This window comes from Quercus robur, chromosome 11 (assembly GCF_932294415.1).
Source record: "Quercus robur chromosome 11, dhQueRobu3.1, whole genome shotgun sequence".
In the NCBI taxonomy this organism is placed as follows: domain Eukaryota; kingdom Viridiplantae; phylum Streptophyta; class Magnoliopsida; order Fagales; family Fagaceae; genus Quercus; species Quercus robur.
The window spans coordinates 1,876,174-1,890,727 of record NC_065544.1 but is presented as its reverse complement, the minus strand read 5'-3'; the positions used below and the strand labels follow the sequence as shown (position 1 = coordinate 1,890,727).

Below are 14,554 nucleotides of genomic sequence, written 5' to 3'. Positions count from 1 at the left end.
CACTCTCTGTGTCGAGCCGTAGCTCGCTCACTCTCTCTCTCTCTCTTTGTCTGTGGTGTTTTTTCTCTTGCAGTTACAGGAGTGCGGGCGGTGCAGCGTAGCTACCATACGAACTATATACCCTTTAGCTTTATGTGTTTTTTTTTTCATTGAAAGAATTTGGAAAAAACACTATTTTAGTTCTCATATTTTGGTCATTGCTGTACATTTTAATATTTTAGTAGTAATCAATTTGGTACTTGTTATTTTCAATTTGTAATCAATTTGGTTCCAACCGTTAATTCATTAACGAAAAATGTCTACATGACAAATGATATGCACAATTAGCACAATTAAAGCTGACGTAGTTCTCATCAAAAAAAAAAAAAAGCTGACGTAGTTTATAAAATAATAAAAAAAATTTAATTGAAATTAAAAAAAAATGCCCTTATCAAAAAAAAAAAATGCCATGTCAGCATAGAAAAAAAAATTCTCAAATTTTGAAGAAAAAAATTCTTGATTTTTCTTTTCTTTTCTTTTATAGGTTGTTCTTGTAGTTTCTTGACAAACAAACACAGCAAAACTGAATTTTTTTTATTTTTTTATTTCCCTCTCTCCAAAATCACACCCCAAAAAATTCCATCAACCAAAAGTAATATCAACAAACTAAAACCATCACAAAGAAGTTTCAATTATTTTCTAAATACAATTTCATTTCTTAGCAACCAAACTGAAAAAAGAATATATAATAAATATCATAGAGACATTTCAACAAACACAAGAGCTTAGTGCAATAAAACCTAGGCAAAACGTAAATAAGAACTGATGGTGTCACAGAAATCATCAAACTCCATAACTCGTCCATATGTCTTGTCCAACGAAAGACAAGCTACAATAAATCAAATAGACGAAGTGAATGTTCCAAGCGTTCTGGCTAACCTCGTCCGTCTATGGACGGATGATACCTCATGGGAATCTTACTCATCATCATTCAAGCAAGGGCAAGCCATCCAAGATGGACGAGTTCACCATGGAACAGCCCGTCCAACCTAGGTAACTTCCATAAGCGGTTATGGAAGTTACCCCCAATTCTCCAGACTCCTCGACATTAGGAACGGTTACTAAACAGATAATTGTTCCACACGTACTATATAAGGATTCTTCGATGAAGGGTAAGGGATTCAGACAATTTTATTTTGAGAAAATACTCCTTCTTTACAAAGAGTTCAAAAGTAACTAACTTCATCATCGGAGGACTTTTGGCCGGTCCCCACCTGTCCCCTCTAATTCAGTGTTCTTTGTATTACAGGATATAGCCTAAAGATCATCGTTCGAGTCTCGTCAACCTACTGATATACAAGGAATTATCAAGAACAAAATGAAATGAAACTATAATACAAAGCCCGTAAGAAGTAGCAAATGGATTTTTGTTTTTCCCACTACATTTTCCTCTTTGTTTTTCTCAAGAACCAAACAAAAAACAAAAGGAAATATTGCAAATCGGAACTTATTATCCACTCCAACAACCCACCCTTGGCAATGTCCTCCACCGTGCAATTGTAAGCAAAAATCCCAACCCAAATCAACCATTATCTCCCTCCTCCATCTGCTAATAAAACCATCAAGGGTTATACCGGTTTGGCCAAACATGCTCACTGATTCAAGGGTTGAAGAAAGCCATTGCCATGTCGTCACCATCCATTGAGGACTCTCTCCCCCTCTTCAAGTACAACCCAAATTTGGGTTTTGTGTTGTTGACATAATAGATTGATTATGCATAGATCCACTTCAAGGACCCCGAAAGAAAAACCCAGCCACCGACTGCATCCAATCTCCACCAAACCTCTCTCATCTGATTTCCTACCCACGGTTCGAGATGTACTTTATCTTGAATCTTCCGTGTGATTTTTTTCTTAAGTTTTTAGTTTTTACATGTTTGGTTGCCTAGAAAAGATTTTTGGATGTTTTAATTTTTTTTTAAAATATATATTTTTGCTGATTTGGATTTTTTTAATAATTACAATGCTGATTTGTCATTTTTAATATTATTTTTATAAGCCACGTCAACTTTAATTGTTCCAACTGTGCACATCATTTGCCACGTAGACATTTTTCGTTAGTAAGTTAAAGGTAGGAACCAAATTGATTGCAAATTGAAAATAACAAGAACCAAATTGACTGCTACTAAAATGTAGGGACCATATTGACCGTGACGCCAAAATGTAAGGACCAAAATGGTGTTTTCGCCAAAGAATTTTAGTCCAAAATGGATGGTCTATAATGGATGGGCCAGAGAAATTCTACATTTTTGGGCCCATAAGCCTAATTTATGGGCAATTCTATTAGGCCTCTCTAGGTACCCCATTTATCCAATTTATGCATGCCCTATTGACCTCACACTAGGCACCCAATTAACAAAAACTAGGTTGTCAAAATCAACTATTTAAGAGTCTATTTGGATACCACTTATTGCTAAAAATTGAAAACTGAAAACTAAAAACACTGTAGTAAAATAATTTTTAAATGTGTAAATAGTGTCGTGGGACCCAATTTTAACTTAACATTTGCGTTTTTCTATATTTGTGGGTATTGTGCATAGTGCACAGGACCCACAGAAAAAATGCCAAACGCAAATTTTTTTCCTTTTCAGTGCAAGCCAAACTCAACCTAAATAGTAAACGATAAGGATTGTAATAATTGCCATAATTATCAAACTTTTTCATAATGTAGACTTTCCAACAAATTGTAATGACTTTTCCATGTAACATAAAAAATTTCCCACAAAATATACACAATTTCCCACGTAATGTACAGGCTTTCTTATATAATTTTCTGACTTTCCAACAAAATTTATTGATTTTTCCGCATAATGCACGTACGTTACCATTCTCTCAAAAAAAGTACAAACTTTACTATATACTATACATAATTTCCTACAAAAATGTAAAGATATTTAGAAAAAATGTACAAATTTTCCAAAATTTTTCAAATTTTCTTACAATGTGTACTGAGTTTCCTGATCTCCCATAAAATGTACCAACTTTATGAAGAGAACGTAGAGAATCATGGAGGAAGAATGGAGACTGATGTATCAATTCTAAATGCCTTAAAGCTACCTTCAGATTTGGAGAGGTTAGAAACTGGTCAGTACCGGGGCACCACAATGTTTCCTAATTGGATGATGTCCCTAGCCAAATTGAAAGTGCTTAATCTAAGAGGTGGCGAAAATTTAGAGCGTTTACCTCCTTTGGGAAAGTTTCAGTTCCTTGAAGATCTATATATAGGTTGTGGTAATGGTGACTCTTTTCCATTCAAAAAGGTGGGTGTTGAATTTTTGGATGGTAAAAGAAAAAAGTTAATAAAACCCTAAAGTAGAAAGAGAAAACCCAAATTTGTAAATAGAAAAAAAAAAAAAAAAATCGAGAGAAGCGATTTGAATAGAGAGAGAGAGAATGAGAGAAATGAAGAGTGGTTACGTTGTGATTAGGTTGAGCTCTTGAGGGCTGGTGAAATTGCCAACGCAGGAGTGGTTCACATTGGTGGGTTTGTGACCCGTAACCACATCGTTCTAGATACTCATCTTCTTCTTCTTTCTTTGTGTCGAGCCCTAGCTCGCTCGCTCTCTCTTTGTCAGTGGTGCTTTTTTATAGCGCTACTCTCTTGCAGTAGTGGTGTCGACTTCAGAGATGGATAAATCGCAGTATGGTCGCACACTAGCACCTCACGCACACGTGTATACTGTATAGTCTGAAAGCGATGATCCATAAGGATGGGCTAGAAAAATTCTACTTTTTTGGGCCCATTAGCCCAATTCATGGGCTGTTCTATTGGGCCTCCCTGGGCACCCCATTTACCCAATTTATAGGCGGCCCTATTGACCTCAAAAACCAAAATATCTAGAGTTTGACAAAAACTAGGTTGTCAAAATCAACAATCTAAATGGTAAACAATGAAGATTGTAATAACTGCCATAATTATCCAACTTTTTCATAATATAGACTTTCCAACAAATTGTAATGACTTTTCCATGTAATGTACAAATTTTCCCACAAAATATACACAATTTCCCACGAAATGTATAGACTTTCTTATGTAATTTTCCGACTTTCCAACAAAATTTATTGATTTTTCCGCATAATGCACATACATTACCATTCTCTCAAAAAAAGTACGGACTTTACTATATACTATACACAATTTCCTACAAAAATGTAAAGATATTTAGAAAAAATGTACAAATTTTCCAATAAAATTTACAAATTTTCTTACAATATGTACTGAGTTTTCTGATCTCCCATAAAATGTACCAACTTTATGAAGAGAACGTAGAGAATCATGAAGGAAGAATGGAGATTGATGTATCAGTTCTAAATGCCTTAGAGCCACCTCCAGACTTGGAGAGGTTAGAAATTGGTCGTTACTGGAGCACCACAATGTTCCCTAATTGGATGATGTCCCTAGCCAAATTAAAAGTGCTTACTCTAAGAGATGGCGAAAATTTAGAACGTTTACCTCCTTTGGGAAAGCTTCAGTTCCTTGAAGATTTATATATAGGTTGTGGTAATGGTGACTCTTTTCCATTCAAAAAGGTGGGTGTTGAATTTTTGGAAATAGAATCTGAAAACAAGAAAGACGGCATAATCAAAATATTCCCAAATTTGAAAACTCTCCAGTTTTTGTTTTTGGACGAGTGGGAAGAATGGATTGGGATTGGAGGAAAAGATGAGGAAAATTTTATTATTATAATGCCCTGTCTTCAAATGTTGGAAATTCGCATCTGCCCAAAGTTAAAGTTGCTGCTGGACTTCCTTTTTAAAACTTCATTGCAGAAGTTTTGGATTATTTAAGTTTACCTTCAACCTCTCCCCTCTCCAATTGTTTACAGCCCAATTAACTATCTTCTCCCAACCAATCTCAGGATTACATTGTAGGCTGAATTCCATACATAAATCATTTTCCATACTCTTCTTGCAACGTGGCATTCAAAAAATAATGTCTCAGCTCTCTGAATTTGCCCTGAAGAATGGACACAATACATCGCTGCATACTCCCCAATTCACCAATCGATCTCTTGTAAGCAACCTGTGTTTCATCGCTAACCAACATATAAAGGCACGCCTAGGGATCATTTGTGGAAACCAAATCAGCTTCCACTAAATTACCACAGCAGCTTACCAAGCTGAAGCACAAGAGTAGCAGCCATTCTTTGTATGCACCCAAACCAATGGTTACTAATGACAGGATAGATTAAAATGATCATGGATATAATACACATACAGGACAAATTATTTTTTACAAGCCATTATGTACTCAAATATTCCAAATTTGAGTACATTTTTTTTCGGGGGGAGGGGGAGGGGGGGGGTGGGGGGGACCACAATTGTAGGTTTTGAACAACCATACAGAAACTTGAAGTTCCTCAAGCCTGAAAATATTCAGTCAAAAGATGTAATCAGTGTGATTATTCTGATAAACTAAATGAACGCTAGAAACATAGAAAGCAAGAACTATTATATCATTTATAGAAATCAATGTTATAAGAACGAATTAAATGTTTATCAGCATTTCAAATTTGTGTCTACTGTCAGTGGCTATCTTCAATACTCTTTCACATGCTTGCTATAAGAATCCAGATAGGACATTACGAAGAGGACACCAAGCGCTTTTCCATTACTTGTCAAGACATTACTCAGGGACAAATGTCAAATGAGGTTACACTCAGAATGGTAGAATGAGATCAAACAGCAGATGAAACTGGATTTTGCACAGATTTTGGTGGGCATTGAAAGCTATGGGTTGCCCAGGGCCAGAATGCATGGCAACCAAACCCAAAAATACCTAACCTATGTTACAGTTAAGAGATTTTATTTTAAATGTATTTATCAACAACATAAAATTCAATAGATATTCATACTTCCATGATAGTTTGGTTAGGTAAACCTTCCACTTTATTTCATATGGGGAGCCCATGATTTAGTTCTTTGATTTATACTAAGAGTCAAGTTATCTTTTCAGGCTGTAATTTGTGTTTGAGAAAGAGTGAAACTTGGTTGCATCCTTTGTGTAAAGCGGGAGAAGATGTTTTTTTTTTTATTGTTAAGTTTCACATGCTTGCTGTCCCTCCCCCTCTGATCCATCTATCTCACCACTTTCTCCCTTATTTTCACTCTATTTCTTTGTCACTCCCAATTATTCTAGAACTTTCTTTCCCACCTCCTCCTGCTTTCTTTCTCACCCCCTACACACTTTCTTTTTCATTATCAGGGGAAAAAAGGGAATAAGATTATCACTGGTTTGTTTTAAGTTACAACAATCAATGATGTGTGTATATTAAATATACTACATAAAGGTACAAGTATGTCAGATTCATCAACATAAAATTAATAAACAATGCAAAACATGTTTTTGGCCTACTGAAAATATTACTCTACTAGTAAAACTAAAATCGAACCCCAAAGCAGCATTAGACAGATACATTCACCTAAGGTATTGATAATGACCAAAATTCTGCATCCATGTCAAAAATAAATTTTTCACTGGCGTAACCATCTATAATATCCTTTAAGCATTAGAAGGCCAAAAGAATAATAAAAGCATACCTAATGTTAAATGCTTCTTTAAGCTGCCCTTTATTATCAAAAGGAATGACCTGACAAAAAAACAAACTATGATGATTACACCAAAAATATTAATTTCAATAGTGAAGATTGGAATTTCTGCTCATAATAGCATGCAAAATACCAAAATTTAAGTGTATACATCACAATTAATTGTATCAAACTATATACCTTGAACAATCCATCATATAAATGGAGTCCAATTAGTCTGCAATCTGGATCAATTATGCCAATCTGCAAAAAAGAAATGAAATAAGAGAAAAATACGTGCTATGAACTTTGATGAATTTTTCAGTAAAAACTATAATGTTATAGTTTAGAGGCATATTTTAGATCAGGTTTTCATCGCCAAGGAATGCTCAGACAGTATACTAAAATCAGGAGTTATGGAGGTCTTATGCAAACTAGATTTGGAGAAAGCTTAGGACCATGTTAATTGGAATTTTCTCATTAATATGTTGAATAGGTGTGGTTTCAGCAAAAAATAGAGAGAGTGGATTTATTTTTGTATCACCAAGGTTTGCTTATCTATCTTAATTAATGGTAGCCCTAATGATATTTTTAAATAGTTCTCAAGTGCTATGACAAAGAGACCCTTTACCCTTTTTATTATTTGTTATTGTAATGGCTGCTTTGAGTAGAATGATGGAAAAGGCAATAACTTGTTGATGATTTCTCATTTGCTTTTTGTCGATTATTCTTTCATATTTCCCGGGATTTTCCCAGCTGGTGCATAATGGGATATTCTTAACTGCTGTAATTTTTACTTATCAAAAAAATAAAAAGATTATTCTTTCATATTTTATGGAAATGATTCAAATCAAATTTGGCCCTTGAGAGTCAAGCATTAGTTTGGGGAAGTTAGAATTGGTTCCAGTTGAAATGTGCAGAATGTGTAAGAAGAGTTGGCGGATATTCTTGGTTGCAAAGTGTCAAAGTTACCAATGAAGTATCTGGGCCTTCCATTGGGCTCTACTTTCAAATTGAAAACAATTTGGAATACCATCCTGGAAAAGATGGAAAGAGATCTGGCAGGCTGAAAAAAAAAAAAAAACTTTCCTTTCCAAGGGAGGTAGAATTACCTTGATCAAAAGCACTTTATCAATTTTATCTACTTATTTCCTCTTCCAGTAAGTGTAGCTCACTGTATTGAAAAATTGCAGCAAGAATTTTTACAGGAAGAGATTGGTGAGATTAAGTTTCATTTAGTTAAAGGAACAAAAAATCTGAACCACTCCAATGGGAGGTTTTGCCATCAGGAACTTGATCTTGTTTAATTAGGCACTTTGGGGAAACGGTCATGGCAACATGCTCCAACAAAAGAAGCTTTCTGGAGGAGGCCTGTGGAGAAGTACAATAGCATGTGAGGAGTATGGTGTGCCAATACAGTCGATGGGCCTTGTGGTGTTGGTCAGGAAAGTTTTTTTTTATTTTTTTATTTTTTAAGAAATAGTGCTTTATTAAAACAAAATGATGTACAAAAAGTCTAAAACCCAAGAGGATACACAGGCAGTGTAGTAAAAAGCCTTCAAGGATCAAAAGTATGATGCACGGGAGGCTTTAGGACAGTATTACTTTTTGAATTTACTTGGTGCTTGATAAATGTAATTTTCGTTGCTGAATTGTTGGTGTACCTATTGTGTAATTCCTTTGTATTTGAGTTGCATCCCATTTGCACTTAAAAAAATAAAATAAAATAAAAAAACTGCTTCAATAAATACTTATAACCCAGCAAAAAAAATGAATAAAGTGATTAGTGAACATAGAATGAGATAAATACCTGACTGTTGTCTGTAGGACGACCAATGCGATCTGAAACATTCCCCATTGCTCTGAACAGGCATAAAATTGTCAGTGCAAAAATTTATTTAAATCCATCCATAAATTACAATGGTTTCATAGAGTAATGAAGGTTTCTCACATATCAAAGAAAAGAAAACAAGATGATGCATATATTCCTGACCAAAAGTTATTATCTGGCACCAACAATTTATGAAGTAATGGAAGTAAGTTCCAGAAAAACAGATAGAAGCAAAAATTTTTATGTCTTTATATTAAGTGTGAATTTTAAAAATCTAGCATTTGGATTACATGTGTTAATTATATCTTCCGTGCTTGCAAAATTTCAATAAAACCCAAAATCAATTGTTATGTCATTGAAAAAAAAAAGTTAAAATTTTAAATTTTTGTGCTTTAAAATTATGTATAAAAAAATAAGTTTATTGAACGAATAATAAATAACATCTGATTTGAATGAAATTTAATATACATATTAGGAACATAAAAAACATAAAATTCAACAATTAAATTTTCAAAATTCACAAAAAAAATTATTATATATATGAGAAGTTTAATTAATTTTCTCCTAACTAGTTTATAGAGAAACTTTGTTCATTATTATTATTATACTAAAATTTAACCAAACAAAAGGTACTCAAAAAATGATGCTAGGTAATTGGTGAATTTCTTATTTTTATAATCAATTCAAATTAATTTTTGGGTTCTAATTTACTTATATGATAAAGTTTTTTTTCACCCCCTCATATAAAGGATTTATGTTCAAATTTAGCCTAAAATCAAATTTTAAATTTCTTTCGGGAACCTTTTAACCACAATCATCGATCCAAAATCAAATTTTAAATTTTTTACTGAAACCATTTAACCACACTATGATGTCCTTACTAAGGACCAATTAACACTCCAAATTGAGCTTTTCCCTGAAACTTAAAATAACTATATTTAAAAATTATTTCTCTAGTTTATACTTTTGTTTTGGCAATAATTAAAATGAAAAATAGAACAAGCTAGGACCCAAAGCATAATTTTAATAATTGCTCTCTTCTCCTTTCATTCGATTAGTCTATTCTATCATGTTCAAGTTAAAATCATTTTTTTACTTTATCAAAAACTAAAAAATTAAAAGCATTTTTAATTTATGTTATTTTATTTTCAGATATATATATATATATTTATATTTATATAGGTGTACAAGCTTTGGGCCACAGTACTACTTGTTGGGTCTTTCCAACATCATTCATAGGCTTTGTGGGCTTTGACTGTCAATACCTTCTAAATGTCCCAAATAGAGGAGAGAGATCAAAAGGTAATCTAAAACACTAAAACACAGAACATGTACTCAACAAATTTCAAAATAGCAATCAAGAAATACAATGAGACCAGATTTTCTCGTGTGTACAACAGAGCAGGAGATACAATAATTACGTAAGCACACAATTACAAATAAAAAAATAAAAATAAAAATTGGTCAGTGCCAAAACTTTCACACGTGACTTGTTACTATAGTTAAGTTCTGCAATAATATGGGCAGTCACCACAATTTCCAAGCCAGGGATCCAAGCAGGCAGAGTGGAAGCCATGGGAACATGGCAAGCGTATATGCGCGTCTCCCTCTACGAATGTATCCAGACATATACTACAATCCTGTGAAGCTCTTGATACCGCCCCTTCAACCTTGCTGCTGAAAACCTCCAGGTGCAAACAATCTAGAGCCTCCTGACTGAGACCAGGTGGCTTCTTCTTTGGTTTTAACAATAATTGTAGCCTCTCACAAGATGAGAGTTAAAATCGTAAACCGTCACTAACCCACTTATAATACTCTGAAAATGAAATGATTAAGAAAATTTGCAAATTATTAAGTTGATGAGCCTTGATTTAAATCACACTTTCTTCTCTCACAAGTGTGGGTGAAAGGTAAAATCATCGGATGAAAGCATGTTAGATATATTTGTAATTTACCAATCAAGTAAAAATATAAAAATAAACCCTCTATTTGTTTTGGCCTTTAATGCCTTAGTAGTGACCCATGTTTCCCTGGGTGAATTCAACGTAGCAACTGGGGAAAAACTTCTAAGCAACCTATGCCAAAAGTTTTCCTTTAAATCATTAACCGCCTATCTTACCCAATACCAATATACAGATCCATCTACGTGTTTAAATTAAACTTGTGATAAACTAATAATTAAGCAATCATCAAAATTTAAGACATGATCAGTCAAACAAATGGGGGGCTAAATTATCAATTTTGGAAATCAAATCCCTCTTAATAGAATTAAGATACTCATCTATACATCAGTTCATTTATTCCATGGAACTAGTGCACATCCAAACAGCAGATTTTGGAAATTGGATTTGGCACACCAATCAATTCCATGGCTATCCATGATCTGACAAGAGACTAAAAGATTTTGACACGCAAAATAAAATCATATATACAAATGTGAACTGAATATAAGCACAAGAACGTCTCATCATGCAAAAAATGGAGTATAACCAGAGGAATGTTCAGACCTTTTCTTCTCTCCTTCCTCCCTTCGCAGTCATTAACTGTTTCATCAATACTCCTTGACCGATTCCTGGAAATAGACTGAGTAAGTAAATGGAATTTTAATCAGTAGTAAATAGGCACGAGCACAAAAAAAGGCCCTTGGCTTGAATTGGCACCTCTTTCTTTTGTTTTCTTCTCGTTCTCTTTTTTCTGATTGCTCCTTCTCTTTCTGCCTTTTGTAATGAAGCTTATCCGCACATCTATTGAGAACGATCAATAAAAAAAAAAAAAAAACCATTATAACATGTTTATACATCTTAAATTATGTTGTCATCACAAATTCATAAGTAGACTAATAGAATCAGCAAAAGCCAACTCACCTCTCACAAGTTACCAATTTCACAAGTGCTTGTTTGTTTTCTCCAGCTTCAGAATAACTAAAGTTGACCTGCAATGTAACAATCAAGTAAGATAAGATACAAAACTTAAATGGATAATTTTAGATACTGTTGATAATATAGCTGGATGCTTGTACAGAGGCGCATATATAGGGAAAAATTAACAATAAATATTATCTTCCTCTTTTATCTCAATCTTCTAAGCATAAGGAAAGATGAAAAGAGATCAGTATCACTCATCCCATATGTGCTTAAAGTAGACTTTAGAACCAGTAAGATAGCAGTATGATGCGTAGCATAACATGGACATTAATACAGAATGTGCCAAACTGCCTAGATGCATAATGAAATTCCAACAAGAGTATAGACAAGTTTACCTTCTCATTGTATGAGTGATGCTTAACATCCACACCACTGTATATACATACATGCACCACAAACAAGCACTTAATATTTTATAAAACTTCATAGGTCTCAAAAGAGTTACAAAATATAACAATGGCAACATGCTTCCTTTATGTAGAAATTAATCCCAATGAGTTCAGCCACAAAGGAGTCAAGTAAATTAATCTTTTACCACTTAATCATTTAGAGGTGGGTGGGATCGTTACACCATGAATCATATATGACTAAAGCCTTTATAGGCATGGTCAAAGGACTCAAAATTGCAGCTGCTAATAAAAAATGAGAAAACAGTGAAAGCATGACGAGGCCTCTGACAATATTAATATGCACAAACAAAAAGATTTTATCATACATAAAATTTGACAATAATATTTTCCATTGTAACTGCCAAAAGTTAGACCTCCAAGTCTAATCCCATTCATGCAATGACCAAGCACGACAGCAAATTTGAACAAAGAATGGAAACACTAATAAATTGATAATAATGTCTAAAGAGGATGATAGTAAATTATAAAAGTGACGATTTTTTTATCTTTTCATTCCACCATGAAGATAACACCATTTAAATTCTTTAGATCCTCACCCCCATATTGGTTGGTGTGTAAACAGTGTGAAATTCAGTAAAATTGCATCACAAGACCTGTCACCATATAAACTGCTCATTGCAACTATACACATGATCAGAAGTGGTCTCTCTCCTTACCCACCCTCTTACATCCCTCAAAACCAATATTCCATGAAGAAATGAACTGGTAATAACTAATTGAATATATTAATTGTAAAATAGAGAAAATCCTTTAAAAAATAATCTCACAAGAAATTTCAGTATTGGTTCTTAAAGTTGCACATGCAGTCAAAAGACTCACAGCTGTTACCTAGCATTGCCAGAACGATAAATACACTTCACTATTTTTTATTGATAACTTACACATGCACTTAGTAGGTTGTGAACCCATAACCTCACTCTCCACCCATACTTCTGAGAGGAGGAAGTATCATTTGAGTGAGGACTCATTCACAAAAAACATAAATAAATGAGATTTAAATTCATCCAAAGCCGTAAGAGAAATTTTCATAAACCAACAAAAAAATTTCCATATCCATAAAATGCTATAGAGATCAATGATGTTACTAAAACACTTGCCTCATTGCTAGCCAAGTCATCTTTTTCATCACAGTGTTTGTTACCACATATGAACTGCCCTGACAAAAAGGGTAAAAAATCAATTCTAAACTCAAGTCCATACCCTACTACAAGATTTATTTTAAAATATAACGAAAAGAATGAATAAACTTGATAATACCACAATGCAATAATTTAATCAAGCAAGGGAGGAAGACTAAGTTTTCAGGAGGTGTTAAGATTAGTAATCAAAATATTCAAGCAAGGGAGGAAGACTAAGTTTTCAGGAGGTGTTAAGATTAGTAATCAAAATATTTAGTCAAACCTAAAATATTCAAATCGGAAATCGAAATTTGGCTGGAAGTTGGGAAAAGCTGGGCCAGGTGGGTTGGACTACAGGGGTGCTCTCTATTATAGCAGGCTAAGGGGTTAGAACAAAAAATCCCTCCAAGGAATCATTAACAGACAAAAATGAAAAAACATCATTACTAAAATAACAAGGGGAAATAAAATACCTTTCCCAGATATGACTTCCTTCTCTGCCCTCCATCTCAGACCAATCTAGACAGAAAATTTTAGATAATAAGTCAAAAACTTATTGTATGTATTTAAACACTAGGTATGAACGTATCAAACAGCAATTAAACAAGTCCCTTTTTTCCCAGAACAGTAACCTATATAGTAAAGCTGATAATGTCTCCAATTTAAATGTCCAAATACTAAGCAAGATACAACAAAGTAGTTCAGGTCATATGGGATACTCAAAATCATTTTTTAAATCCCAACTAAAGAAAAATCACTTCCACTTTCTTTGACTTCCCATAGTTTCCTGTAGCTTATTTGCTAAATTTGAGGCAAAAAGATAAAAGTCAACTTATTTTTAAAAAACCTAGGGTTTTTTTTTTTTTTTTTTTTTTGGAACGAGAGTTTTTTTGCTTTTTTAGAAAAAACCTAGGACAAAATCCTAACATACACCCAGTGCTATCTAGCAAAAAATTATTTAAAAAAAGAAAAGAAAAAGAAAATCTGGTTGATTTCCCCTGCAAGATAATATAGCTTTTTTTCCTGCTGATAAGTAAGATGATAACACAGCTCATTTCGATTTCCTTTTTATTAATAAAAACATTTTTTACTCTCTTCTTAAAAAGGTGCAGTTATACTAACACAGATCATATAGAATTCAGATATATGAACCAAAAAGGCAAGCCATGACTGGTGCGTGCATCTTGTCCCTTTCAGGATAGTTACATGTACTAAAGACAGCTCTACCACTAATCAACAATAACTAGGCAAGCATATTGGAATTCAAACTTACAGGACAAAGGGAAGAAAAGTAAAATGAAACAAAAGGAAACATAGGAAGCTAACCTACTTATCACTTTGTTTGTATGACTAGAAAATTCACTGAAGACGAGCTTCAAAAACTCTAAATTGGGCTATTACAAGCTTTAGTCCAAATACATCTAAATAATAAATCAAATTTAAAAAGGTTATAATCACCAGAAATAGGCCTCTTAATATGGTGATGGAACCATCACAGACAAACTATCCACTGTAAGCACGCTCATATATAAATAAAAGAAAGTTCTTCTAAAGAGACTAAAATTTTAAAAGCATCAAAGTCAAGGTTCATCAGTTCAGTTAAACTTCAAAGTAGGAAAGATTACAAATATATATACTGAGTAAACAATCACCTTGCCAGTTTTGTAATGTGACATGTCCGCAATGCAATATCTTCAATGAGTTG

The 14,554-nt window shown here is 33.5% G+C and overlaps 1 protein-coding gene and 2 long non-coding RNA genes across 8 annotated transcripts in view; 1 reads left to right on the top strand and 2 right to left on the bottom strand.

Annotated features, from left to right (window-relative positions):
- Window positions 1-5,281: 5,281 nt before the first annotated feature.
- Window positions 5,282-8,580, bottom strand: LOC126705388 (uncharacterized). Its single transcript, XR_007648274.1, has 4 exons — window positions 8,377-8,580; window positions 6,768-6,830; window positions 6,579-6,628; window positions 5,282-5,404 (listed from the first exon to the last, which is right to left on the bottom strand). It is a non-coding gene; the product is annotated as an uncharacterized LOC126705388 (long non-coding RNA).
- A 1,395-nt stretch (window positions 8,581-9,975) lies between these two features.
- LOC126705390 (uncharacterized) overlaps window positions 9,976-14,554 on the top strand; it is a 14,999-nt gene continuing 10,420 nt past the window's right edge. Inside the window, exon 1 of the long non-coding RNA XR_007648275.1 lies at window positions 9,976-10,123. This is a non-coding gene — a long non-coding RNA (uncharacterized LOC126705390). The remainder of the gene's footprint in view (window positions 10,124-14,554) is intronic.
- Window positions 10,605-14,554, bottom strand: part of LOC126705382 (uncharacterized) — a 19,729-nt gene continuing 15,779 nt past the window's right edge. Inside the window, exons 2-8 of one of the 6 annotated variants that reach the window (XM_050404376.1) lie at window positions 14,502-14,541; window positions 13,323-13,368; window positions 12,829-12,882; window positions 11,657-11,693; window positions 11,262-11,329; window positions 11,058-11,141; window positions 10,605-10,969 (exon numbers count right to left, since the gene is read on the bottom strand). In XM_050404376.1, the coding sequence (XP_050260333.1) occupies window positions 10,792-10,969; window positions 11,058-11,141; window positions 11,262-11,329; window positions 11,657-11,693; window positions 12,829-12,882; window positions 13,323-13,368; window positions 14,502-14,541 (507 nt within the window). In that variant the 3' untranslated portion in view covers window positions 10,605-10,791. The other 5 variants (XM_050404379.1, XM_050404378.1, XM_050404377.1 and 2 more) reach the window with 5 other exon arrangements.